We start from the raw sequence: 26,946 nt of genomic DNA, 5'->3' as shown, positions 1-26,946 counted from the left end.
AGTAACAACTCACGCACAGTGTATAATTGTAATGCCGTATTAAGCCGACTTCATGAACTCGGCAATAGTTGTTCCCACATATCGGATATATTTAATGTGGGGTATTGTTCTTATAGAACAAACCTTATAAACTTTTTCAAAGATGAGCAGTAATCATATTTAATGTAGTTACTTCATATATGATTTTCTGTTTTTTTTTTTTTTATATATATATATTTTTATTATAAACCTTATTATGTTTAAAATTTGATTTACTTTTTATATTAATTTTTAAAGTTCTCGTATACTTTTTATTTCAAACTTTTGTTTTATTTAAACTTTTTTTTTTTTTTTCTTTAAATATTATGTTATATAATTTTTAGGCTTGATTATTGTTCCTTAGTTTTGAGTGCAAATATGTAGTTTAAAAAATATCAAACCTTATATGTTTATATTATAAATTTGTAAAAGGCAATTATGCCGTGTATGTTAATAAAAATAAAAAATAAATATTCTGAATTCTCTCAATAGAATCTGAGAAAGTGATTTGATAAGGTGACCATATTGGAGAATTATAATCTAGTTGGCTTCTAACTAGAGATGTGTAAAGATATTTTAATGTGTTTATATTATTACAATCTTTTCCGGTTCTAAGTACAAATCCTAATAATTTTACAGCTTTGTTAGATATTTTAATAATGTGCTCTAAATAATAATTTTGAATCGAACAAAACACCCAGATCGCTCACGGTAGAAACATCAGTTATTTTAATTTGATTTAACATGTAATTAAATAGAAACAGATATTTTATTTTATAGAATCTCATAGCTTGACATTTGCTTATATTGAGTTGCAATTTATTTTGTTGGCACCAGATGTTTAATTTGGACAAATTATGGGACAAAAGGTTACAATCGTTAATGTTTTTTATCTCTTTGAATATTTTCATATCATCTGCAAATATGAGAACATGTACATTTTCAAATATATCAATTACATCATTTATAAATATTAAAAACAACACTGGACCCAGATGCGAGCCTTAAGGTACTCCACTAACTGATTTAAATTTATATGATAATATATAATTTATTTTCACTGACAGGTTTCTATCGAACAAATATGTTTTAAACCAATTTAGTAAATTACCTTTAATTCCAGATCGTTCTAATTTGTTAATTAGAATTGTATGGTTTACTTTGTCGAAAGTCTTGCTAAAATCTGTGTAAAAAGAAACGATTTGGGTTTTTTTGGATAGTGCATCAGATATAATATTTTGATTTAGTAATAAATTAGTTAGTGTCGATTTATTTGAAACAAATCCATGTTGGGCGGGAGTTATTGATTTGGTTATTGGAAATATTATTTTATCCAGCAAAAGTTTTTCCAGTAATTTTGAAATCGCCGAAAGTAAACAAATAGGTCTATAATTTATTATGTCAGTTTTATCACCTTTTTTAAAAATAGGAAAGATCCAGTTTCAGTGATCTGGAAAATGACCTGAAGAAAGTGATTTATTAAATAGAAGAAATAGTGGATAAGCAAGAGTTAAGGCACACTTTTTTAGAAATAATGGTGGAATATTGTCTGGTCCAGAATTTTTATTTTGATCTAGGAGAAGTTGTTTTAAGATGTCTTTAAAATCAATGTTAACATCGTATAAATTATAATTTGTGGAAGTTTCGAATATTGGGACATTATTCATATCATTGTCATGATCGTATACACTTTTAAAGAAATCAGCAAATAAATCGACAGTATTTTGAATATTACTCGCTTTGTTGTTTCCATAATGCATGGAAGTAGGTATACCTGAATCATATTTTTTAGAGAATTTGTATATTTCCAGAAGTTTTTTAAATTATTATTTATACCGAGTTCAACATGGTATATATAATTATTATAACACAAATTTGCCAGTTTGCAGCATTTCTTTCTTAATTTACTAAATTCGGTATAATGAAATACTGATCTGGTCTCTTTATATTTTTTATGTGTCGCTTTTTTTGAGGTTGTAAGATTTATTAATTCTTTATTAAACCATTTTGGGTACTTGAAATTTTTCAAAATTGTTTTAGGAACTAAATTACCGATAACTTTATCAATTTAAAAAAGTAACATTATTATTTATATCATCATGATTAAGAATAGACCAATCAATTTTATTAAGATATTCGTTAATTAAATCGTAGTCGGCTTTAGCAAAGTTAAAACTGGGCTTAGATAATTTAAGATTGTTATCGTTAACAAAAATAATCGATAAGTTTAAAGGCGGATGATGCATGTCTATAGCTAAAAGAAAATCTAATGATTCAAATCTAATTTTGGAAGAATCAATGTTGGTAAAAACGAGACCAAGTAATCGATTTTTATGGTTAAGGACATTATTAATTTGCGGAAAACTAGGGTATAAAGCCATATCTGAAATGTCTCTTTAACACAGTGAGAGTGGTAACTGATCAATATCGTCGGCATAATTCCAATTAGGTAAATTATAGTCACCCATTATTACAAATTATGAATTAAGATATTTATGGGCTAAAATTTCTACATCCTCATAGTGTTTTTTATATACACAAATATTTGATGCGGGGGAATATATACGGATCCAATAATAGTTTTGTAAGTTTTGTCATTTAGAATTATAAATAGATGTTCCACATCACAATTTTTAGTGAGTAGAAGTCTTGATTTAATATTCTTCCTGACTGCTATGAGAACGCCTCCTCCTCTTGATTTGGAACTTGTATTGTAGTTTCGGTCCATTCTATGGACTTGGTAGGTGGAGAGTCCCAATTCGCTTGTTAAAATATTTTAATCTAGCCATGTTTCTGTTAGTATTATAATATCGTATATCTGTGTTTTGGATTACATACATTTTGAGGATATGCGGTGACAGGGATTTTGATAAATAGGTATTTAAACATTGTTTTCCTGTCGCTGCCTTGCAGATACCTACCCGATACGCAAAGACAACTGCATGTCAGACCTTTTGTTAGTATGGACAAAATTGACGATTCGTTTCACGACAGAGTATCAGAATAAAATTTTATGTATCATTACGTTTTTCGTTTTTCAACAAAGTTTATCAAATTTGTATACCCTGCAGTCGAAGATAGCAGATAAAACTGGGCGTTTTTACGGGTTTTTGGATGGTTCTAGTTCCCATAATAAACAATTTATTAAAAAAACAAACCAATAGTGACACGCCAATAGTAAAAATTAATCGCTTGTAAAAAATTCACTGCTCTAGTGACATAAACTAGACAGGAAATACGGGAATACGTTTGTATGAAGAAGTCAGACCGCGTTTATTTTACAAAAATTCACTTGATAATGCTTTTACGTAACCATAGAAACACGTTCAGTTTTCTTAAATAAAACCATTTACCTATTAATACACATAATGTACCTTGAGCACTCTAAAATTATGACAATTAACTCATGCCAAAACGATCAGTCATACCCAAAGCGTATTAAGTCGCTGTTTAACCGTCAACTGAGTTTTGACATGAGCTTGACATTTAATTCGAAACCAAAATGCCTGATTGTGTCTTGAAAGTGTGTTAAACCGTTCGGATAAACGTAAAAAAGATAATGTTACTTTTCATTTGTAAGTAGGTACCTATATAGGTACTTGTTTATGATTGAATTTCATAACTGAAAAACTCTTCTCTTATTGTCAAAAGGGGTACACTTAGTGTAGGAATACGATTTCCAAAAATGTATTAAATGTCAGTTAATATTATTTTAGTTTTACCAAAATCCCGGTATAAGAAATAAATGGGTAGAAATTATACGAAATTTAAGGAGAGAATCTGATTGGGATCGACAAAAAACAAATTTTGTTCGTAAATATTCAAATACCAAAAAATTACATCCGCCCTTTTTTTATGCACTCTTCCCGAATACAGCACTGTAGGTCGACGAATAACTTTTTTTCTACACATTATATTGAAGATTTTAAGAGCTATTAAATTGCCCATGGCAAAGCTCATCATTATACGAAAAACAGCACGAAAATCGGCCCAGTAGTTATTTAGTCTATCGAGCTACGCATACAAATCTTGCCTTTTATATATATTTTAGAAAAAAAATCGATGATGAGCATTGCAGTACAAAATTGAATTTAGTGCCGGTATCTCGTTCGGCTTTACTTTTCTCTGAACTGTCAACGGGTGTTTGAGAGGAATTTATCATTTTTATCATAATTTCTTATTTTTACAGGCTGTGATGATCCAAATGCTGTACCAAAAAGGTGTCCAATGGCTTGCGATAGGAGTTGTGACAACATAAATGTAGATCAACACTGCACTGTGGATTGCCAACTAAGATTATGTGCATGTCGACCGGGTTATGTCATAGGCCCCGAGGGACCATGCATTCCAGAAAGCGATTGCTGTGAGTGAGATTTTACTATATTCCTTATTATCTTCATCATCTGATATTAATTGTTCCGACCACATCTAGAAATTGCCACCACTCCCCGTCTCCAGCTGATTCCCTACAGTTTTTTTATGGCCATGGACGTTGTGTTCCTGTCCACATAATTCACTACCTTTAATAAGTATTTTACTTTAGTCTCCAGTAGCTTAATCACAAATAACTATTAATAAACGACGCGATAACAATTTCTCACCATGTTTGTGCATCGTATTCGCGATCACAATGGAACATCCGTAACACCTTATATTAAATGTCAAAATAATTACTAATCGCGACGTATAATTCTGCTGTGCAATCACACATTTTAATTTCACCAGTATAAATATGGAAAATATTCCAAAACTGCTATTTTATATATTTTTTATTATTTGTCATGCTATTCGTTGCATTTAGGTGGCGGTTGGCCAGCCAAATGTCAAGAAAAGCAGTCGCCATAGTAATTGTAATTCAATTTTCACTTTCTTGTATTAGATACTCCTTACTATTTTGCAAATGCAATATATTGTATTATTTTTTATAGCAAACGCCGATTTTTCCCCAATGAAGTATTTATTTGCGAGGAAAACAAAAAACAAACCAACGCGAGCGTTGTTTTAGAGATTACACTCGCGTTGACTTATGACTGCGATAACTAACAAGCTGACACGTTGTGTATGCGTTTGTAGGATGAAAGCGGTAAAGTTACCAGATCGGGTGGATTTGCGTGGCATGTGTGAAAAAGGCCAATTACTTTTCTCTCATATCTAAAAAGAGAAAATTCAACCCTACGGGAAATTGGATAAATTAAAATAAAATAATTAGAGTATTAAATTATACGTCAAATTTTCTTGAAAATGGGCAAAAAAAATATTTTTATAAAATCGAATTACTTTGAGCGTCGTCACTAGTTCATGTAAATCAACCAATGATAAGAGAGTTGTGGAAGATTTCCGATTTAAGTAAATCGGTAAGTACCGTCAACGGAACATTCGTCAGAACTAACGGAGAAGAAGCGAAAGAGAACTTGAGAAGGCACATAAGGATTAATTTCAGAAATACAAAACTTTGAAAAATCTTAGCGCTGATAATACGGTACATAATTTTTTTTGGCTTAGTTTAATAATCATAACAAAAGTCTACAATTTATGCAAGAAAAACTAAATGTGAGATCAGAGTGAACATAGATATTCAGAATCAGATAAAAGAATTAGTGTATCTAGGAAGTATATTTATTAGGGATGGAAAGACTGAGAAAGATATTGAAAGGAGGGTGAGTGCCGGGAACAGGTTGAACGGTGCACTAAAATCTACTTTGGCAAACAAATGTTTATCGCAGGAGGCAAAACTAGCAGTTCACAATGGAGTTCTAGTTCCAACTCGAATGTATGGGAGTGAAGTATGGAATTGGAAAAATGATGATGAAAGTAGGTAAAATGCTGTCGAAATGCAATCTTTTAGGCGAATGTGTGGTAAAACGATAAACGAAGGTGCACACATGTCAAGATCCGTGAAGTGTGTAAGGCTGAGACATGCATTACCGACAGAATCAAGAAAAGGATGCTGCGTTGGTTTGGACATGTAGCGCGAATGGACAGCGAAAAAACAACCAAAAGGATCTGCGATGCGAATGTTGATGGATGCAGAAAACGAGGCAGACCGAGAAAGACATGGCACGATCAAGTCCATCAAATACTTGAAGATGGACATGTCATAAGTAGGAATAATCGGCGTGCGTGCATGAGAAGATGTATGAATGTAGAGGAAGCGAGGTCTGTATGCCAAGATAGAGTAATATGGCGTTCTATCCTCTCTGCCTTCCCCTACGGGGAATCGGCGTGATGGTTTGTTTGTTTCGTTTGTTTATATTCGTAACACTCGACACACGTCGACGTGGCAGAGCAACCTGTAGTGCACAAGTACTAAAGAAAGCGTACTATCGTCTGTGAGAAGAATCTCATTCCTTCAATTAACCATGACTATTTTGACTGAAGTTATTCAGCCTGGTAATATTGAAGAAGATTCTTCAAAATATTCAGGCACAATAAAAAATTCTACATTCGTGGTTCTCTAAATAAAACTGTGTTTTTTTTATAATATAAAAATAACCCTTTTTTAAATAAAAATAAGCATTTTCTTCTATTTTTGTGTGGTATATACATGTATGGTGTAAACAAATAAATATATTATTTTTGTTCTCACTTTTTTACCCTTTCCTTATTTTTTCGTGTGTTAATAAACTGAAAAAACCCCTGTTTTAATTTTTAATTTTACTTGTATTATCATCAAACTAAAGCACCTATTTTTGTGTAGAGCATGATTGTCGCGCAGAAAAATTTAATAATTTTAATGCATTACCGTATTAATGTAGAATCAAACGGCTTAAAGGATCTACGATGCGAATATTGATGGATGCAGAAAATGAGGAAGACCGAGAAAGACATGGCACGATCAAGTCCATCAAATACTTGAAGATGGACATGTCAAGAGTAGGAATAATCGGCGTGCGTGCATGAGAAGATGTATGAATGTAGAGGAAGCGAGGTATGTGTGCAAAAACAGAGTGATATGGTTTTATATCCTCTCTACTTTCCCCTACGGAGAAATGGCGTGATGATTTGTTGTTGTTGATTTGTCTGCTGTTGACCTTTGTATCGTTGAGCAATTTAAGCATAGGCTTAATAAAATAAAATTTTAGAGAAATGTTTCCATTCGTGATGGAATCGTTATATATTATTTGATTACTTTTAATTTTGTGGATGTTAATTGTTATTGCATAACACGTGTACAGCTTAAAACATCTGTAATATTGACCATTTTAACTTTTCACAGCATTGTTCGTTTGTAACGGAACAAATGAGCACTTCAGTTTCTGCTTGAATCCTGAACCAAGATCCTGTAGGAATGCTAGTCTTCCTGTTCCTCCTGCCTGGGATTGGAAACCATGCGAAGGGAGGAACCCTGGCTGCGAATGCAACCCCACCTATGTAAGGGACGATAACAACCGATGTACCAGTATATACAACTGTCGTAAGTTACACACACATATAGAATTATTATATACCAGAAGGCGCGTAGAATCATGTTTGTCTACATCGCTCTGCGTCCAAAAGTCTGACATCCCGACTGCGCGCATGCGTAAAGTGCCCGCGTAATGTTACTAGACCACCCGTGTCAAATTATTTTATTACATTATTATGTTATGTTATGCACAAAAAAAAAATTTTTACAGGATTATAAAAAAATATATATAATTTTTTATTAGGCAAACGTAAAAAATAGATTATTTAATAATTAAGTAAATTAATACGGTTTAATATTATACTAAGGTTTAATAACTCTTAAAAGCCTGTGCTAAATAATTCCTTTGCGCGCGGTGATGTAACATCGTGTTACCGCTAGTAAAAGACGGAATATTCTAATGTTCAGATATTTGAAAAAAAACCATGGAGGCATACTGTTTAATATTTTTTTTCCATAATTTATGCAAATAAACATATAATTTAGCCCTGTTTTAGAAAAAAAAAAAATTATAAATACGCCGCTTATATTACGCAAGTGCGTCCCTCATCACTGTCATAAACCGACTGAATCTGTTTTACACACCACCCGCCACAGAACAGCGTCTCTGTCTTCCTTATTATGTTATAGTTATATCTTCATGCTCTTTCTTATACAGATGTGTTGCTGAATTAGCGGACATTCATTTTCGCGTAGCAAGGTTAAACATTGTTTGTATTAACATCCAGCATAGTTATACAAATTTCAATTTCCAAATCCGGTGTTAAAATGACAATTTGAGATTACAGAAAAAAGACTTATTTTATTTTTTTATAGCGAGATATATCAAGTCTTGTATCCTATGTCAACTAGTGTGACATCACAGCCACACAAGAGAAAGCCGGGTAAAAAAATCGACTGCCCTGGCAATACTAACAAAATGTCTGCCTTGTTTTATTCAACAATCTGACAAAAAGTAAAATAATCGAATTCTAAAATAAAATTATTTGTGAATTTGCTACTTACACATGAAGTGTGGTCCCATCCTATTTCCTTTTAATCCCAGCAGTATTTTGACACTTACAAACAACACAACACGGCAAAATTGCATTTAAATCGGTAGTTGCCGTACTAAGCAACGTTTACAGAGTAACTAATAGCCACAACGTAAAACTACTCATTTATGAGTATTAACTATTATACTTTATGCACACACGTTATTTATTTTCATGTTTTTATTAATCTATAATAATTAACGGTGAAATTATAATTTTATAATTACAGAAACAAAAAAATAAAAGAATTTTATCTGATTTAACATAATCTTCCAGGACTTGTATGTACCTCTTCTAGCGATGCTCCATCATTTAAATAGCTTCCTGAAGGAAAAATTTTCCGACCCCTGCCAACCACTCATGTACGATGATGTAACTTTCCTAGATGTCTCCTACCTGTCCCTCTTTAAGTTTAGAGATAATGCAACTGGAGGCGCGACGCAGAAGTCTAAATGAGGATTAGCACGATGTTCATGTAGTAATTAGTCATAGCGACTTGTCAAGAGAGGTAACATTATATATGATAGATATAGTAAAGGCAATAAAAGGTACCAATGATAGCAGGACACCAAATGCCGAACACTCTTCAAGTGGATCGTAAGGTCTGTTGACGAATGACAGCAGTCCGCCTTCTCCTGTCAAGTTTTCTGTGGTTTCCTCGTCACTAGAGCAAATGCGGAGAAGCTCCTAAACCGGCCACAGCCGAAACATCCCCCCCAATCCATACATGGATATAACACCTGCAAAACACCTATTCTCCTCTGCGGATGCGAATCGTGGCACCTCACTAGGGCCCAAAACCGTAAAATTCCGAGTTTTGAGAATAGGTGCCTTAGAAGAATCTTGGGTGAGCGGTGGTTTGACTTTGTAAGGAATGAAGTAATTAGAGAACGGTCGCAGCAAATTCCGGTGACAACCGTCACCAAGCAAAGGCGATACGGTTGGCTTGGCCATGTGCTGCGGATGCCTTTTGAGAGCCTTAACCACGCTTGTCTACTTTACAAGGCATTAGGTTCTTGACGTCCTGGACGTCCACTGCTGACTGTTCGTCGGCATTTTGTGTCAGAACTACGGGACGCGAACCTGACTTGGGAGAATGCACAGGAGCTGGCAGCTGACAGAGATGCTTGGAGGATCTTTGTGGACACCATATGTTCCAACTAGGGAGCGGACATGGAATAATGAATGAAATGTTTTTTGAAGTAAAAAAATAAATAACTATCATTTTAAAGTGAATGTAAACCGTGTACATTATAACCAAGGTAAAAAAAGAATGCAACTACCATATAAAAATCAAAAATAATACAAAAAAACATATCTACCCTACCTTCACTCATGATCCAGCATACAAAGCGTTTAGTGTGAATGGCTGCTTTTTACAAAGCAGGGTTTAAATAGGTTGAACGCCCCCTATATTTATCTGATCTAGCGGCTTCCCTCAAGGAACTCAAGGAACTCAAGGAACTCAAGGAACTCAAGAAAGTCAAGAAACTCAAGGAACTCAAGGAACTCAAGGAACTCAAGGAACTCGAGAAACTCGAGGAACTCGAGGAACTCAAGGAACATTTGTGTAGAAAGATATTTTAGACTACAATGAGGTAGATGAGCGGTTACCGAGGGTCAGACAAATGTTAGAGCATGCAACAATGTATGTTCTAATGTTTTCAAAAAGGCTGGATTTCATCCTCAGGTAGTTTTTCCGAGCCAAATTTCTTGCAACAGAAGGAAAACATTTTTGAATGGAGAATTTGGGTGAATCTCACTCACGCGATAAAGTTTTCAGCTTTTTTACTTCACAAAAGTCGTCAGATAGAAGAGCTAAAAATGTGGATGTGTAAACATAGGCAGAATGGTGAATGTTACATAACGTTTTTTATATAGTATAATAAAAAGTTACATGTTATAAAAAGAAATACATAATAAACCAAAAGTACAGAAACGGAAGACGAAATGAAATACCAGACCAAAAAAAGAAGCAACCTCTTGTGCTTGCTGTGGGATTACATTATTAATAATTTGAGTACAAAATACACACACATTTCAAAAAAGAAATGTAGGTATAAAAAATATTTTTTTATAAATAAGTGCATATACATATGCATGCAAATGCGCATGCGTGTGCACACGTGTATAATTATACACACACATACACGCACAGGCACACTCACTCACACGCAAATGCACACTCACTCACATACATACTAAATTATTAAAAAAAAGAAAATTATAAACTAAGATTTTTAAGTTGCTTAACAAAAGAACTTTAAGAACTGTAGATAAAACATTGAAAAAAAACATATTTCCTCAATTTTAAAATAAAAAACCTAAATATGCCTTAAATGTAAAGAAAAGCAACATTTAATTAAAGAGGTTGATAAACAAATATTTTTACCTTAAACTTGAATTTGTGAAGACATTAATAGTTTTTATTTCGTCGGGCAAATTGTTATAGAAATTTATTCCCTGATAAATGTAACTTTTAAAAAAATATTTAGTAGTAAATTTTCGCGTATTAATATAGTATTCGGGTCTACGGGAATAACTTAATGTGTAAATCTTTTTTATTCTCTTTTTTATTCGCTACTTAAACCAGCATAACAGGTCATAAGCCCTGTAAATACCTAGACTTCCATATTGCCTTCTTAAAAATGTTTTCCCTCTGTTGCAACAAACTTGGATGTTGGAGCATCGCTGGAAGAAGTGCATTTAAGTCCAGAAAGATAAGGAATAACTCGTATAGTTCTTAATCTTTTTGCACGGTTTATATGAACATGGTTGAATTGTTATTAAATGTTTAGATATGTCACACTGTTTTAAATCTGCAAAGCGAATGAACGTCTTTAATGAAATTAAGCATCATAATGTTTATTTTAACACTGTTTATTTGTGCAATGATTGCGAAATGTAGTGCAGAAACAGGTTTACTTAAAATGTTTACATTTCTTATATTTATTTAATTAAGACTGTTATTTACCCTGATTAAATTTATTTGTGTCAATATTGCGTGTGCATAAATATACATAAAGCCCCAGTTAAAATATTAGAATTTAAACTGGAACTTGGTACCTCGTTTTCCATGGTTTCGAAATAATCCACGAATTAACTTTTATTACTTGATTATTTTTTTTTTACTTTTAGTTTTTACTGTTGAAATTAATAACTTAATTTATTTAAATAAATTTCATTCTTATCTGTATTGAATTTCTTGACACACACCATCAAGACTTTAGTGTAGTAAGTTCAAAAGTACAGTTTTTAAATATGAGCGTTTGAAGTTACAAACTTATTTATCAAATTGGTTTTTAATATTTTATTTGCAATATTTTTGAACATAACAGTAATTTGAGCTAATTCTTATTTAAAAAATATCAAATAAATGGTTTTGCCATTTTTTTCTCATTGTTTTTGACTTAATAAACTACTGCATTGATCTATGTTTATTTTTATTTTTTTATATTAACATATTACAACGGAGATGTAGAACATTTTAAAAAAGGTAATATGGAAGTCTAGGCATCTACAGGGCTTATGACCTGTCAATGGCTGGTTTAAGTGGCCACTTTACACACTGTGTAACATTCACCATTCTGCCTATATTTAAACATCTATATTCCTTCAATTCTTTCATCTGTTGATGTTTGTGAAGTTTAAGAGCTGAAACCTTTATTTATGCAGGTGAGAATTTTTTCACCTACATACTAGGCAACGCCTGAAAATGTTATTTTTTCAATTTCTATACTTCTTCATGGACCAGGTAATTTATCAACAATATTTTGAGTTTGTCCAAATGTTACACAGTGTGTAAAGTGGCCACTTAAACCAGCCATTGACAGGTCATAAGCCCTGTAGATGCCTAGACTTCTATATTACATTTTTTTTAATGTTCTTCATCTCTGCTGTAATATTTTAATATAAACAGCTCCCCAGGGAGTTGAATCCAGTCTTTGTCTACAAAAATTTGGACAAACTCAAAATATTGTTTATTTGTTTAGTTTGATTCTACATTAATACGGTAATGAATTAAAATTATTAATTTTTTCTGCGCGACAATCATGCTCTACACAAAAATAGGTGCTTTAGTTTGATGATAATACAAGTAAAATTAAAAATTGAAACAAGGGTTTTTTCAGTTTATTAACACATGAAACAATAAGGAAAGGGTAAAAAACTGAGAACAAAATTAATGTATTCATTTGTTTACACCATACATGTAAATAGCGCACAAAAATAGAAGAAAATGCTAATTTTTATTTAAAAAAGAGTAATTTTTATATTATAAAAAAAACACAGTTTTATTAAGAGAACCACGAATGTAAAATTTTTCATTGTCCCTGAATATTTTGAAAAATCTTCTTCAATATTACCAGGCTGAATAATTTCAGTCAACATAGTCATGGTTAATTGAAGGAATGAGATTCTTCTCACAGACGATGGTACGCTTTCTTTAGTACTTGTGCACTACAGGTTGCTCTGCCACGTCGACGTGTGTCGAGTGTTACGAATATAAACAAACGAAACAAACAAACCATCACGCCGATTCCCCGTAGGGGAAGGCAGAGAGGATAGAACGCCATATCACTCTATCTTGGCATACAGACCTCGCTTCCTCTACATTCATACATCTTCTCATGCACGCACGCCGATTATTCCTACTTATGACATGTCCATCTTCAAGTATTTGATGGACTTGATCGTGCCATGTCTTTCTCGGTCTGCCTCGTTTTCTGCATCCATCAACATTCGCATCGTAGATCCTTTTGGTCGTTGTTTCGCTGTCCATTCGCGCTTCATGTCCAAACCAACGCAGCATCCCTTTCTTGATTCTGTCGGTAATGCATGTCTCAGACTTACACACTTCACGGATCTCGACATTTGTGCACCTATCGTTCATCGTTTACCACACATTCGCCTAAAGGATTGCATTTCGACAGCATTTTACCTACTTTCATCATCATTTTTCCAATTCCATACTTCACTCCCATACATTCGAGTTGGCACAAGAACTCCGTTGTGAACTGCTAGTTTAGCTTCCTGCGATAAACATTTGTTTGCCAAAGTAGATTTCAGTGCACCGTTCACCCTGTTCCCGGCACTCACCCTCCTTTCAATATCTTTCTCAGTCTTTCCATCCCTAGTAAACATATTTCCCGGGTACACAAATTCTTCTACCTGATTCAGAATATCTCCGTTCACACTGATCTTACATTTAGTTATATTTTCATCCCTTTCAAAAACCATCACTTTCGATTTATCAACAATCAAATCAAATCGCTTTTCTTGTATACATCGTAGACTTTTGTTACCAAGAATTGCAGGTCTTCTTTGCTACTAGCAAGAAGCACGGCATCATCCGCATACAGAAGACAGTTTTACCACTCATTTTTGCTCCCATTCTTAAATCTTTTAGTTCTTTCATACATTTATCGATGTATATGTTGAACAACCATGGTGACATTACACATCCTTGTTTGACTCCTTTAGGAATATTAAACAACGATTTGAATGACCCATTCAGCTTCACACATGCTGTGCTGTCTTTATACAGTTTTTAAATAAAGCATCCTGTTGGTATGATGTTTTATTATGTATTATCTTTAAGAACTACACACGGTTTAATACTATAGTATATCAACTCGAAATAATACGCTAATGCTCAAAAAATGTACATTGTTTCAATGCATTACCGAAGTATATCTAAATAATACTGTAAAGCAGTCAAATTCATAAAACATTTTTTTAATGTTTTAGTGAAATAATTAAAAAACAATGTGCTTTACATTTAATTTAATTTACTACATTAAAGCACTAAATAAACCAAAAAAATCTAAATACAACTGCATATTTAACTCAAAACTGATGATTTTTGACTTACTACACTAAAGTACTCATGGTGCGGTCAAGCATAAATGTTTAATATGTATTTTGTATGTTGATGTGTCGTAATATGTATATATGTATTGATTTTAGTACAGAAGAGTCCCGACTCAACACGAAATTTCCGAACAAGTCAGGGCATAAATAAAATTATAATAAGAATGATATTCCCATCCTTATTCTATCACTTTTGCCTAGGCGTAGCTTTATAACAATTTTACGAGTAAGGTCCTACTACTACTACTACTACCATCACGCCATTTCCCCGTAGAGGTTGGCAGAGAGAATGGACCGCCACACACGTCTATCCTGGCATATATTCCTAGCTTATTTCACATTCACACATCTTGTCATACATGCCCTTCGGTTCTGTCTGCTTTTGACATGACCAGACTTAAGATTTTGGTTTATCTGATAATGCCACGTCTTCTCTGGTCGTCCTCATCTCACGTTACCGTTTATTTTCGCCACATATATTTGTTTTAACATTCTTTCGTAGTCCATTCGTTCTACATGACCAAACAATCTCAGATACTATTTCCTTATCTTATCAGTTATACTTGACTAAGATTTACACTCTCGCCTGATTTCATCATTCGTAACCCTGTCGTTCCCACACATTCGTCGAGGAGATCGCGTTTCTACCGCCTTCACTCGGCTTTCATCCTTCCTCTGCCAGTTCCATGTTTCACTTCCAAACATAAGTGTTGGGAATTAAACTCCGTTGTGCACTGCCAGTTTAGCAAGCCAGTGTGGAAGGTCCAAAGGTATTAATTTAATACATATTACCACATAATATTCTTTATGTTTAATTTTCAATCAATAATTTCAATGCTTTTAATTGCTTGAAATTATTTTATAATTGTTATTTATATGTATTTAAAAGACATGTTACTTTGTTTTATTTTTGTTTTTTTTTTCACCGCAACGGGCCAGAAGGCGTACCGGTGCGGTGGCGGTGCGGCGCCCGGCGCCCGGCGCCCGCTGCGCAATTACAGTGGTGAATTACATCACAGAACACTCAGGCTTGAGAAAAATCACATTTTATTTGTGTGTTCTCACCGGGATCCGAACCCGGAACCTTCCATGTGTGAGTCAAGCACCTTGACCACTACACCACGGAGGCCAATTATTGTACTACTAACACGAAAAAAAATCATTTAAGAGTTCCCCCCTCCTACATACACGTATTTTGGTTGAATTTCAAAATAAGTATAAATCGTATCTACTTTGAAAAACAAACTAAACCGCCTTTTTACTGGTAGCTGCCCCAAGTTGTGGAGTGAACCAAATATGGAAATGGTGCCCGAAGTACTGCACATTTGACCACGACTGTGGCTCGTATATGTTCGGGTATATCCGGGACTGTTTGCGACCACCGCCCGGCTACGAAGACATCTGTCGACCTCGTTGTGAATGCGCTCCCGGATTCTTAAGAATTGGCTCAAACTGTGAACCATACGGCAAATGTGAGTATTTTTCCAAATACAATAGGGTTTTATCACTCGGGAAGAATATCGGATTTAACATGCTGTACATTATAAAGGATTTTTCAAAGACTATTTTAGTTTTTATAAAAGTCCTAATAATCAATAATTTCATTCATAAATTTCGTTTACAATATTCGGTGTCTCAGAAAATCCATTTCGTTCGGTTGGTAATGAATTTAGTCATATTAATCCACCTAACAGTACACCACGAACTATGCATTTATTTGAATGTTGGTAATGCCATTTAAAGAAATTTATACGACCCGTATTGTTGTCAATGCTTTTTCCTCCTCTCTCGCCAAACTTGTAGCTAGTAACTATAGTAAAATGGGGTGACATTTGAATTTCAGGTGATTTTGATCAGCAGATACATCGTTCATATATTTTATCTGTAACTTGGAAACCTCTGATAATTTTTAACTGTTTTTTTCTAAGTGGTAATACGGAGTACGCTTTAAACGAAAATTGTATTTGTCTTTATTTAAAATTATGGTGTATTATAGCAACCCCACTCAGAAGGTTGACTTTGATTACCGTGCTTTTACTTTTATTTTTATCTCGCTCACACATCATTTTGTCACTCTAAAAAGTATCTATTCGAATTCGCCATTTAATAAAAAAAGTTAGAACTTAGACAATTATCAAAGTTGCCCCGTTCCACAGTGCTCTATGAATCATAGATATTTTATGGAAAAACAACTTACGACGTCACACATCATTCAAGTCATACTTGATGACGTCAGGATTTTTTTTTAAATCTTGACTGAATGACTAGACTTTGATCTTGACTTGACTGAATGACTAGACTTTGATCCTTTGTATGTACCTTATTTCTTAACTTTTAGTTGAGTTTTAAAATTTATTTATTAGCTAAAAAAAACCTATGATAACTACCCATTTTAACCAATCATCAGATGCGATCGCAAAGAATTTTTCAGTGAGGTGCAGTTTTTATTTATGTTTCATCATTTTACTAAGTAAAAGTTTTGTTGCAATCCGAAATTATACATAGCTCCTGAAATGCATGGACATCACCAGACGTCTCTATGAGACACTATTGCCGGCCAGCACTCTCACCACCTCCCATGTCAATCCCTTTGCCCTAATTTCCACCGAATAGAGCCAAAAATCATCATCAGCGGGCTTCCAGGACGGCGGAAGCCTGCAAGTATGAAGAATAAGGCAATTTGGGTTAAGTTTTCTTTGATGTATCCTCAGCACCTATGCAAGGCAAATCCTCCGCTGTACCCACAAAACGTTCATTATAGGAAGCTGCTGCATCCGTTTAGTAACAAGACGAACATTTGATTAAATATGGCAAATATTCCATTCTTAAAGAGGTTTTCCATCGCTGTTGAAAAGCTTTTGCATCTAGGGGAAAAAATACGGGAAGATGTTTTTCCGAAGAAAAGTCCGTGCATCTACTTAATAATTCATTTTTATCTAGGTTGTACTGACCCAAACTCTCAAATTGTGGATTGTAAATATCGTTGTGACGTAAACTGCGATGGGTCTCCTAACTGTGGTTCTCAGCCTTGTATGAAGTATAAATGCGTGTGCAAAGATGGGTTTGTTAAAGACCCAACTGGAAAATGTATATCAAAGAAGGACTGCGGTAAGAAAAATTAATATACTGTTTTTTTTTAAAGGCATCTGCTAAGCATGCCGTGGATTGCGAGATGGCCAAACATCTCCTCTCTTTATGGTTACGCGTGAATGTTTACTGCCATTTATATGTTTTGGTTGTCGGCTTTTCCTTAAGAAGTAGGAACCTGAGCAGCCTGGCAGTACCTACCGCATTACCACAATTCACAAATTCCATATTCAAATAAAACTGTCAGCTGTATTTTTTTCTTCAAACAAATGAGTCTTCTGTGATCCGCATAAAAAACTAACAACAAATAATAATCGTACCGCTATCTTGCTATATAAAGTTACCGCTAAAGTGTCAGCATTATTATCATCACCGCATCCAATATCCAAAAATACTGATGCACAAAGCAGAATAAGAAAGAACCTAACATCCGCATCGTTCTCGCATGTACTATCCATAGTTCTACATTATCTCTGGTATTATCTGGGGAGCGACAGGGAACATTTCAAAACAGGTGAGTCGATTTCCATTATATTAAGTGGCAGTAAACGTTCTTAATAACGAGTGTGTTGGCTGACCTTGTTGGACCATCTCGGATCAGTTCATGCGCTCTCTAAGCTATCGAGGAATTAGCTTTGGCGCCTCTCTCTCGCGTCACCACTTCATGAAATAATTATCAAATTGAATTAGTTTTATTTTTATCAAATTTAATTACATTTTACATAATGAATGAATTATTTTATTTATTTTATTCTATTTACATAAACGGCAAATCTGCCTTTTACAAATATTTATAATATTAACATATTTGGCTTTAAATTTATTTTTTTTTCAAAAACAAGATTTAAAAAAAAAAAAAAATCACACCAAAAATTATACAAGATTTATATTTTTTTTAAATAACCTAAAAATTATACAGCATATTCAGTAGAAAGTTTAAATAATAAAACATTCTCCAGTAAAACAACAATAAAATCATAAGTACTGTTTCACACAGCTAGGCAAAGTGAACAAAAAATTGTAAATGAAATGCATGAATAAATAAATATAATATAATTACCATTCACCATCTTTGAAAAAGTTCAAAAGGTTTGTTCTATAGGAACAATACCCTACACTAAATATATCAGATACGTGGGAACAACTATTGCTGAGTTCATGAAGTCTATTTAACACTGCATTACAAGTATACGCTGTCCGTGAATTGTTGCTACAAAACGGTGGCACCTGTCTAGTCATTCTTCCAGGCACCCTGAAGTTGATGAAAGATAACAGTTCTCAGGGCAATCCCATATTGAATTTACAATTTTGAATAAATTTAAAAGGTCTATAATTTTTCTTCTATCGTAAAATTTTAACAAATTTAATGTTTTTAGTAAAAAATCGTAATATAATAATCGTAATATTGAATTTATTATGGATTTTTAGGCTGGGGCCGTGTTAAGTCATAATGTTTAGCATAGAAAAATAGGTAAATAGAAAAAATATTAACAGTCCAAAATAATAATAAAAAATGAATAGATACTTCACTAAATTTCACACATGATTTAAAATAGAATAGAATAGAAAAAAAAAATACTTATACATAAGTTGACAAAACATAGCTACAATAAATTTATTCCTACAGCAATCTCAGACGGTGGTCTCTTTCTTCCCTTCGGTTAAATCCAGTGCAAAAGTGTTCATTCTAAACATGACCTTTGTTTTGGAGAACTTCAAAATAATTAATTAAATGTAAAAATAAATCAGGAAAGTGTATTTTTCTTACAGTTACGTCATGTTCTGAACCCAATCAGGTTTTCGTTGAGTGTATCAATTCATGTCCAGAATATTGCGAGCATATCAGCAATAGAGTCACACCTTATCCCCCACCCATTCGCCCCCCCTGCTCTCCTGCCCCATGTGTCCCTGGTTGCGACTGCGCCCCCGGCTACATCAGGGATAGAGACAATTCATGTGTACTCAAGTCTAACTGCCGTAAGTTTTCCAAAATATAAAGAATGGGATTGCATTGTATGGTATGTTTATTGAGTTATTAAAAAAATCTTCATCGTCATTGTCGTCATCGTCGTCGTCATCGTCATCATGGACCTCATCATTATCATAATTTTCATCATCATCTTCTCTATCATCTTCATCGTCATCATGGACATCATCATCATCATAGTTTTCATCATCATCTTCTCTATCGTCGTCATCGTCATCATGGACATCATCATCATAATTTTCATCATCATCGTCTCCATCGTTGTCGTCATCTGTTGTCGTTTTTGAGTGATACTGTAGCATCCCGAATGGATAATGCTCCGGGTAATTAGACCACAGCAAGAGCCTCGAATATGAGCGCACTCATATTTATTGCTAAATCTCCTCTTCCAAGCCTTAATCTTATTCGAGCTATCAGGTAGAGGGCAAGCTTTATTAATCTTAGGTTTAACCAGTGGTACCCCGTTAGGTCACTATTACTATATAAGCTTATTGTTGTATAACTTTCTCGCGTAAACATAATCCCCTAAATTTTCAGTAAACTCTAATGAATGAAATAGTTCCAAGGAAGAACGTTATCAGAGACTTACGAATAGTTTTAGGTTTCAAGCTTATGTGCGATATTCACATTAATGGAATTATTAATAAGGCATACAAAATGCTAGGTTTTTTAAATGCGAATGTCTAATGACTTCAAAAACAATAAAACATTTATATTGCTTTATAACACATATGTGAAAAGTCAGTTAGAAAATGCTTTAATTATATGGAATCCCCAGTATAAAACATATATAAACAACCTAGAAAGGATACCGAAGAAATTCATAAATTTAATAAAATATAAATTTTACTGTACCTACACCAATTTCAATTCAAACTCTGGAGTATAAAAGAGTGATGGCAGATTAATTATTCCTGTTTAAACTAGTAAACAACGTCGTTGTGACTGCCATTTACTTACAAGTTCTTTAGAATACCTTGTACCCAACAGAACAAGACTCTGTACTACATTAAATTTGCCAGTACCTAGGACTAACTCAAAGAAAAACGAATTTTTCTTTAGATCATGTCATTATTATAATACTGTTCTCTCCGGTCACGCAGACAGTTTTCATCTCTCCGATATGAAATATAGAAGATTCCTTATAGACAGTACACCCGTTTAGTTATACGATGTCAGTAATTATGTATGTACGCGTATGTTCAATGTTATATTCTGTACCATTTATATTATTTTTTTATAACTTTTTTCTTTTCTTATTCTTTAAATTTAAATTTTTCTTATTTCCATTTACTTTATTTTTATTACTGTATATAAATAAAAAATTTTAAATTTTATTTGCAACTCCTAAGTGCCTTACATTTCTTAATTGTCAAATTGCTTTTATTTGATACCGATAATCAATAGCTTACATCACTGTGGAAAATTTATATTGACTATTTTCACAATTTTTGTTTTTATGTATTCTTATTTTCTGTATACAATATATGTAAAACTGTTGTTTTTTTCCAAATAAAAATAAATAAATTATGAAAAAAAGCCCTGACAATATGTTGAATTTTTTTTTTCATCACAACAGGCCAGGAGTCTCAATTATAGTGGTGAATTACAGCACAGAACACCCAGGATTGAGAACAAACACATTAATTTTTTTGTGTTCTTACCGGAAATCTAACCCAGAACTTTCCGTGCGTGTCCGCCGATAGATGTTCAAATATAGACAGAATGGTGAAAGCTACACAGTTTGTAAAGTGGTCACGAAACCAATCTGTGTAGATACCTGGACTTCTATATTACCTTCTCTGAAATGTTCTTTATCTATGGTGTAATATGTTAAAATACAAAGTCCTTGGTTGAAATAAAGATAAATTTAATTAAAATAATGTTTTTAATAGCTATTTGTGATGACCCTGACACGGTTTACAATGCATGTGGGTCCGCATGTCCTCCAACCTGTGAAACCCAGAGTCCTGTGAAGTGTCCTAAAATTTGTGTCCCAGGATGTCACTGTAAACCCGGATTCGTCCTCTATCTCAGCCGATGTATTAAACCCGAGGGCTGCCGTAAGTTTAATTTTTAAAATATGACACACCTTCGTCATTTTAAGTACTTGAAATCTATTTTGAATAGGCTAATTTTTAAGAGAATAGTATAATTCGCAGCTTTTTTTTTACTTTCACTCTGATTGAGATTAAGTCCAGGTCACTTCAAAAATCTTGTTTTTTTCTAAAGCGGTACCAACCTGCGGTCCAAATGAAAAATGGAACTGGTGCCCTGGGTACTGCACGTTCGATGATGAATGCGCCTCTTATGTCGATGGCTACATCAGAGATTGTCCTCCTCCTCCACCAGATTACCAATGTGTTCCTCGATGTCAATGCCTAAGGGGTTTCTTAAGAATTGGTTCCAATTGCTTACCTCCGGAAAACTGTAAGTATTCAGTATATAATAATCATGGTATCATCTCTATTTCTGAAATAGCAACATTCTATTCTATACATATAGTGCATAATGTCAAGTAAAGAGGATCTAAACCACATATTCCACTACACAAAATTGTGAATTCTCTTTCCCTGAACTATCCAGACACTACATAACCCCTCAATACTGTCATACAAATCCAACTTAATTCTTCCTAACTTTTAATCCTGAAATTCCCTTTGGAATTCCTTGATGTTTTTCATATCTTGATTAAATTTCAGATCGTCGCAGTTTGGACTTCATGTTTCAAAATTATGAAAATATATTTAAAGATAAAAATGTTGAATAGTGTTTGATCAGCTCAATACCTTTCAGACAGTGTACACTGATAACAGCGGGAATTAGAATTTAGTGGACTGCATGGAAATTGTTACCCACTTCAAAAGTTTTTTCGATTGTTTCTCATATGGAGCACTTCACTATTGCTATAGCACGGATAACGGTATCGCGTGGGTGATGATGAACTGTATAATTTAGGCTGTTTATATAACACTTACTTCACTTTGTACAAAATATGCTGATGTAAGATATGATAAAGATTTATCGTTAACACGTTAATAAAAAAATATCAAAAAAAATATTTTTCCTTAGTAGATTGAGAAATAAATTAAATAAAGATACTGCAGAACTAATTTACAAAACAATCATTCTTCCACATATTGATTACTGCTCAACAATATTATTTTTAGCAAACGAAGGAAATTTAAATAAACTAGAAATTTTACAAAATAAAGCGATGAGAATAGTTCTTAAGAAAAATAAATATAGCAATGTAAAAAAAAATGAGAGATGAACTAAAATGGTTATCTGTAAGAAGGAGGCTTAAATTTAATATGTTGATATTTATACATAAATATTTTCACGATAAATTACCAAAATATTTTAAGGATAAAGTTGTCTTAAACAAAAATTGTCATGAATATGCTACTAGACAAAAGGATAAAATAAGACTACCATTATTGAAAAGAGCTGAGTCGCAAAATTGTTTGATGTATAAGGGTTTAAAAATGTATGATGAGATGCCTGAATGTATGAAGAATGAAAAGTGTCTGAAAGAATTTAAAAATAAATGTATAAGTTACTGTAAGGAAATGTAAATATATATAGATGATGTAAATGTACATAATAGTTTATATTAGTTTTAATATAAGCTAACTTAAGAAATAAATAAAAAAATAAAAAAAGATTTATCAGAGATACAACTTTTCACATGTGACTTACTCACAGGACGGAAGAAGAACGAGAGAATTTAAAATAGGAAGAATTTGGGTAGGAACGGAATATTTACAGTCTTATATGAGTTGCCAGTTTAGAAAAAGTAAATTCGGCACTTAACAAACAGACAAGCCATTGTTGAACACAATTTTTTGATAGGCCCCCGATTTACAAACCTCTCCGGCATAACTCGTTTATTTTATTGACTGTTTTTAGGTTATCCCACGACAGAATCCTAACAAGTGGTAAATTGCAACGCTCCTCTCACTCATTTGTTTTATTGAATGTTTCAAGGTTGTCGTAATCCAGAATCTTAACAAGTAGTAAATTGCGACGCTCCTTGAACTAATTTAGTTTATTAACTGTTTTTAGGTTGTCCCAATCCAGAATCCCAACTAGTGGTAGATTGCTATGTTCCTTGTGATCAAAACTGTAACGGTTCACCTAACTGTAGTAAGGAACCTTGCAGAAGAAAAAAATGTATTTGCAAACCTGGATTTGTTAAAGATGTCTCTGGAAAGTGCATTCCGCAAGAATATTGCCGTGAGAATTCTTACAATTTTAACTTGCTATCCCAAATAATTACCATTCCATGTCCGCTCCCTAATTGGAGCAAATTGTGTCCACGAAGGTCCTCCAAACATCTCCTAAGTCAGGTTCGCGTCCCGTAGTTCTGACATGAACTGACAACGAACAGCCAGTAGTAGAAGTCCAGAACATCGAGAACTTAATGCCTTGGTAGAGTAGGCAAGCGTGGTTAAGGCTCTTAGGAGACATCCGCAGCACATGGCCAAGCCAAGCATATCGAGTACGCTTGATGCTTGATGGCAGTTGTCACCGGAGATTGTTCCGTCCTTTCTCTTATTACTCCATTCCTTAAAAAATCACACCACCGCACACCCAATATTCTTCTTAGGCGTCTATTCTTGAAACTCTGTGAGTGTGTAAAGTGACCACTGAAACCAGCCAATGACCGGTCATCAGCCCTGTAAATGTCGAGACTCATATTCCCTTCTCAAAAATGTTTTCTCTCTCGGTTGCAATAAATTAATAGTCAATAATAAAGCAAAATCCCCGTTATTATATAGATTTTTATATTTCCTTCACAAAAACATCAGTGAAAGCAGTTTACAATAGATAAATATCACATACTACGAATACCGATAAAAATATATGAAATGGATTAAGAATAATTAATTATATTTTCGAAATTAATATAGATATTGTGGAGAAATGTTTACATACATAAATGTAAAAAAAAAAAAATAGAAATACGTTGCTAGAAAAATGCGACTTGTTTGGCCTTAAATAAAACTCAATGCAAGGAACAAAATAACATGAATCGTGACTTATTAGGAGCGTGGTCAATGGAAAGACCGTTTTTGCGGGAATTCTAAATTACAAATTTAAAAGCATTTTTTTGCTACTAATAATAAGCAAAAAAAAAATATTTACTGGACATTATTTCATAGGCCTTTATTACTTTAAAAATGTAAAAATAAAGTGATATTTCCCTTTTGATCGTACAATATTTTTTTATCTCTAGCTCGAGAGTGTCCAAAACCAAATGAGGTGTATGTTTCCTGCATCGACCCATGTCCGGAATATTGCGAGTACATAAGCAAGGACAGAAACCTTCCTACAACCAATAAGCCACCGTGCTCTCCGAGTGTCTGTTCTCCTGGCTGTGATTGTGCCCCAGGGTATATAAGGGATAGAGACAATTCGTGCGTACTCAAATCCAGCTGTCGTAAGTTAAAACAATATATGTACATTGTACATTGCAAATAATACTTTTTCAGATTTAACCATATGTGTATTTTTCTAGCCAAATGCAAAGACCCTAACATGGTATTTAGCAAATGTGGATCTGCGTGTCCAGCTACATGTGAAACTCCAAAGCCCGTGAACTGTCCAAAGGTGTGCGTGGAAGGTTGCCAATGTCGACCGGGTCTAGTTTACTTTGTCAATAAATGTATCAAGCCTGAGGAATGCCGTAAGTTATAAATCCAATATTTTTTGGTTGTTGTTGACACGCGTCAACACAAGCACGTGGCACTTCACGTGTTTGTTTTGTTCTACTTCAGAATCTGTTGCTTTTGTAGTTTATGGAATAACTTTTCTTTTATTTTTTACTGAACGCGTGAAATTTGTTTTTAAAAGCTGTTCCGAATTGCGGTCTAAATGAGATATGGAACTGGTGCCCCAGATATTGTTCTTTTGATGAGGATTGCGGCTCGTACGTAGAAGGAATTGTAAGAGACTGCCCCGCACCACCTCCAGACTACCAATGTGTACCTCGCTGCCAATGCTTACCAGGCTTCCTGAGAATCGGAGCCAAATGTGTTCTTCCGGAAAATTGTAAGTTAATATATTCCAAAACCCTTATTTTTTCTTCAAATATCAATCAGATGCTTGCTAATGTAAAAGCGCATCCGAATGAATCGAAAACAATTCAAGCCACTAACAATATTATAATTTGTATCTACGAATACAGGTAAAAATCTAGAACCTGTGTATTTTATTCATAATGTAAAACAGTATATTATGCCTTTGTGCTTATGTTTGTACCATCTTTACCAAACAGATATGCTAACTAACTAACTAACTAACTAACCATCACGCCATTTCCCCAGAGGAGTAGGCAGAGAGGATAGAACACCACACCACTCTGTCCTGGCACACTTCCTTTGCTTCCTTCACATTCATACATCTTCTCATGCACGCACGTCGATTATTCCGACTTTTCACATGACCACTTTCAAGAATTTGTTGTACTTGATCATGCCATGTCTTTCTCGGCCTTCCTCGACTTCTACAACCAGACACATTCGCATCATAAATCTTTTTAGCCGTTCTTTCATCATTCATTCGCTCCACATGACCGAACCATTGCAAAAGACCTTTCTTAATTTTGTCGATAATGCTTAACTCAGCCTTGCATTCTGCTCTAATTTCGACATTAGGGCACCTATCATACATTGTTTTTCCGCACATTCGCCTGAGGGATCGCATTTCAACAGCATTCAGTTTACTTTCGTCCCTTTTTTTCCAACTCCATGCTTCGCTTCCATACATTAGGGTTGGTACCAGAACTCCATTATGAACTGCTAATTTAGCCTCTTGCGATAGACACTTATTTGCTACGACAGACTTTAAGGCACCATTAACTCTGTTACCGGCACTAACCCTCCTTTCAATATCCTTGTCCATATTTCCATCTCTAGTAAACATACTACCCAGATATACAAATTCTTCGACCTGTTTCAAACTATCTCCATTTACTACAAAATGCTAATAAAATGAAATGGAAAAACCTTTCCGAAGAAGAGGCAATAAAATGTGCCTTAACATTTTTTAAATATTTTCGTATATAAAAAGGGAATATAATATATTTTTCTCGTTATTTAAGGTTGTTCTGTACCAGCATCCCAAAAAGTAGTGGACTGTGATGCACCGTGTGATCTGAACTGTGATGGTTCACCCAACTGTAGTGAGGAACTTTGCAGAATGAGAAAATGTGTTTGTAAACCCGGATATTACACAGATTCTGGGAAGTGTATACCAAAAGAAGAATGCTGTAAGTGAATAAAATTGAATTTACACAAAACCTCCTGATTTGTGTTCTTTAAACGGGGGTTCTCCATTTTTCTAGTTTCCAGGTGATGTGAAGAAAATTGAATTATTGTGAAAAAATCTCACCTATACTAATAAAGGTTCAGATCGATAACATAATGAAATATCAAAAGATGGGGGCCATGATTTGCATAATTGTGTGTATGTTTGTAGAAGTTTCAGTTTACAAAATTATATATTAGGTCGGGGAAAAAGTCATTTCGTATTTCTCG

The 26,946-nt window shown here is 33.9% G+C and overlaps 2 protein-coding genes across 10 annotated transcripts in view; one reads left to right on the top strand and one right to left on the bottom strand.

The window, feature by feature from the left end:
• The window catches only part of LOC148283767 (uncharacterized), a 50,999-nt gene extending 39,746 nt beyond the window's left edge, over positions 1-11,253 (bottom strand). The window contains exons 1-2 of the mRNA XM_088243296.1: positions 11,190-11,253; positions 8,429-8,645 (exon numbers count right to left, since the gene is read on the bottom strand). Coding sequence (XP_088099422.1) covers positions 8,429-8,513 — 85 coding nt within the window. The 5' untranslated portion in view covers positions 8,514-8,645; positions 11,190-11,253. The remainder of the gene's footprint in view (positions 1-8,428; positions 8,646-11,189) is intronic.
• LOC148283766 (zonadhesin-like) lies at positions 3,771-26,704 on the top strand. 9 transcript variants are annotated; one of them, XM_088243287.1, is made up of 12 exons: positions 3,786-4,381; positions 7,235-7,432; positions 15,597-15,800; positions 17,269-17,436; positions 19,186-19,392; positions 21,298-21,465; positions 21,635-21,832; positions 23,471-23,641; positions 24,645-24,848; positions 24,927-25,094; positions 25,262-25,459; positions 26,511-26,704. In XM_088243287.1, the coding sequence occupies exons 1-12, from the start codon at positions 4,246-4,248 to the stop codon at positions 26,684-26,686; spliced, it is 2,196 nt and encodes a 731-aa protein (XP_088099413.1). In that variant the 5' UTR covers positions 3,786-4,245; the 3' UTR covers positions 26,687-26,704. The 9 variants fall into 9 exon arrangements, with proteins under 9 accessions (XP_088099417.1, XP_088099415.1, XP_088099413.1 ...); XM_088243289.1 differs by lacking the exon at positions 19,186-19,392 and having other exon boundaries at positions 3,777-4,381; XM_088243288.1 differs by lacking the exon at positions 23,471-23,641 and having other exon boundaries at positions 3,798-4,381; positions 26,511-26,703.
• Positions 26,705-26,946: the final 242 nt, after the last annotated feature.

Source organism: Micrasema longulum, unplaced genomic scaffold (genome assembly GCF_059751315.1).
Source record: "Micrasema longulum isolate JH-2025_06_02 unplaced genomic scaffold, ASM5975131v1 h1tg000199l, whole genome shotgun sequence".
Classification (NCBI taxonomy): domain Eukaryota; kingdom Metazoa; phylum Arthropoda; class Insecta; order Trichoptera; family Brachycentridae; genus Micrasema; species Micrasema longulum.
This window is presented reverse-complemented; position numbering and strand designations above follow the sequence as displayed.

Coding starts and splice junctions, on each gene's coding strand:
- LOC148283766 (XM_088243287.1), top strand. CDS start 4,246: ATGGCTTGCGATAGGAGTTGTGACAACATAAATGTAGATCAACACTGC. Junction 19,393..21,297: donor TGTACTCAAGTCTAACTGCC/GTAAGTTTTCCA, acceptor TGTTTTTAATAG/CTATTTGTGATGACCCTGAC. Junction 25,095..25,261: donor TATCAAGCCTGAGGAATGCC/GTAAGTTATAAA, acceptor TGTTTTTAAAAG/CTGTTCCGAATTGCGGTCTA.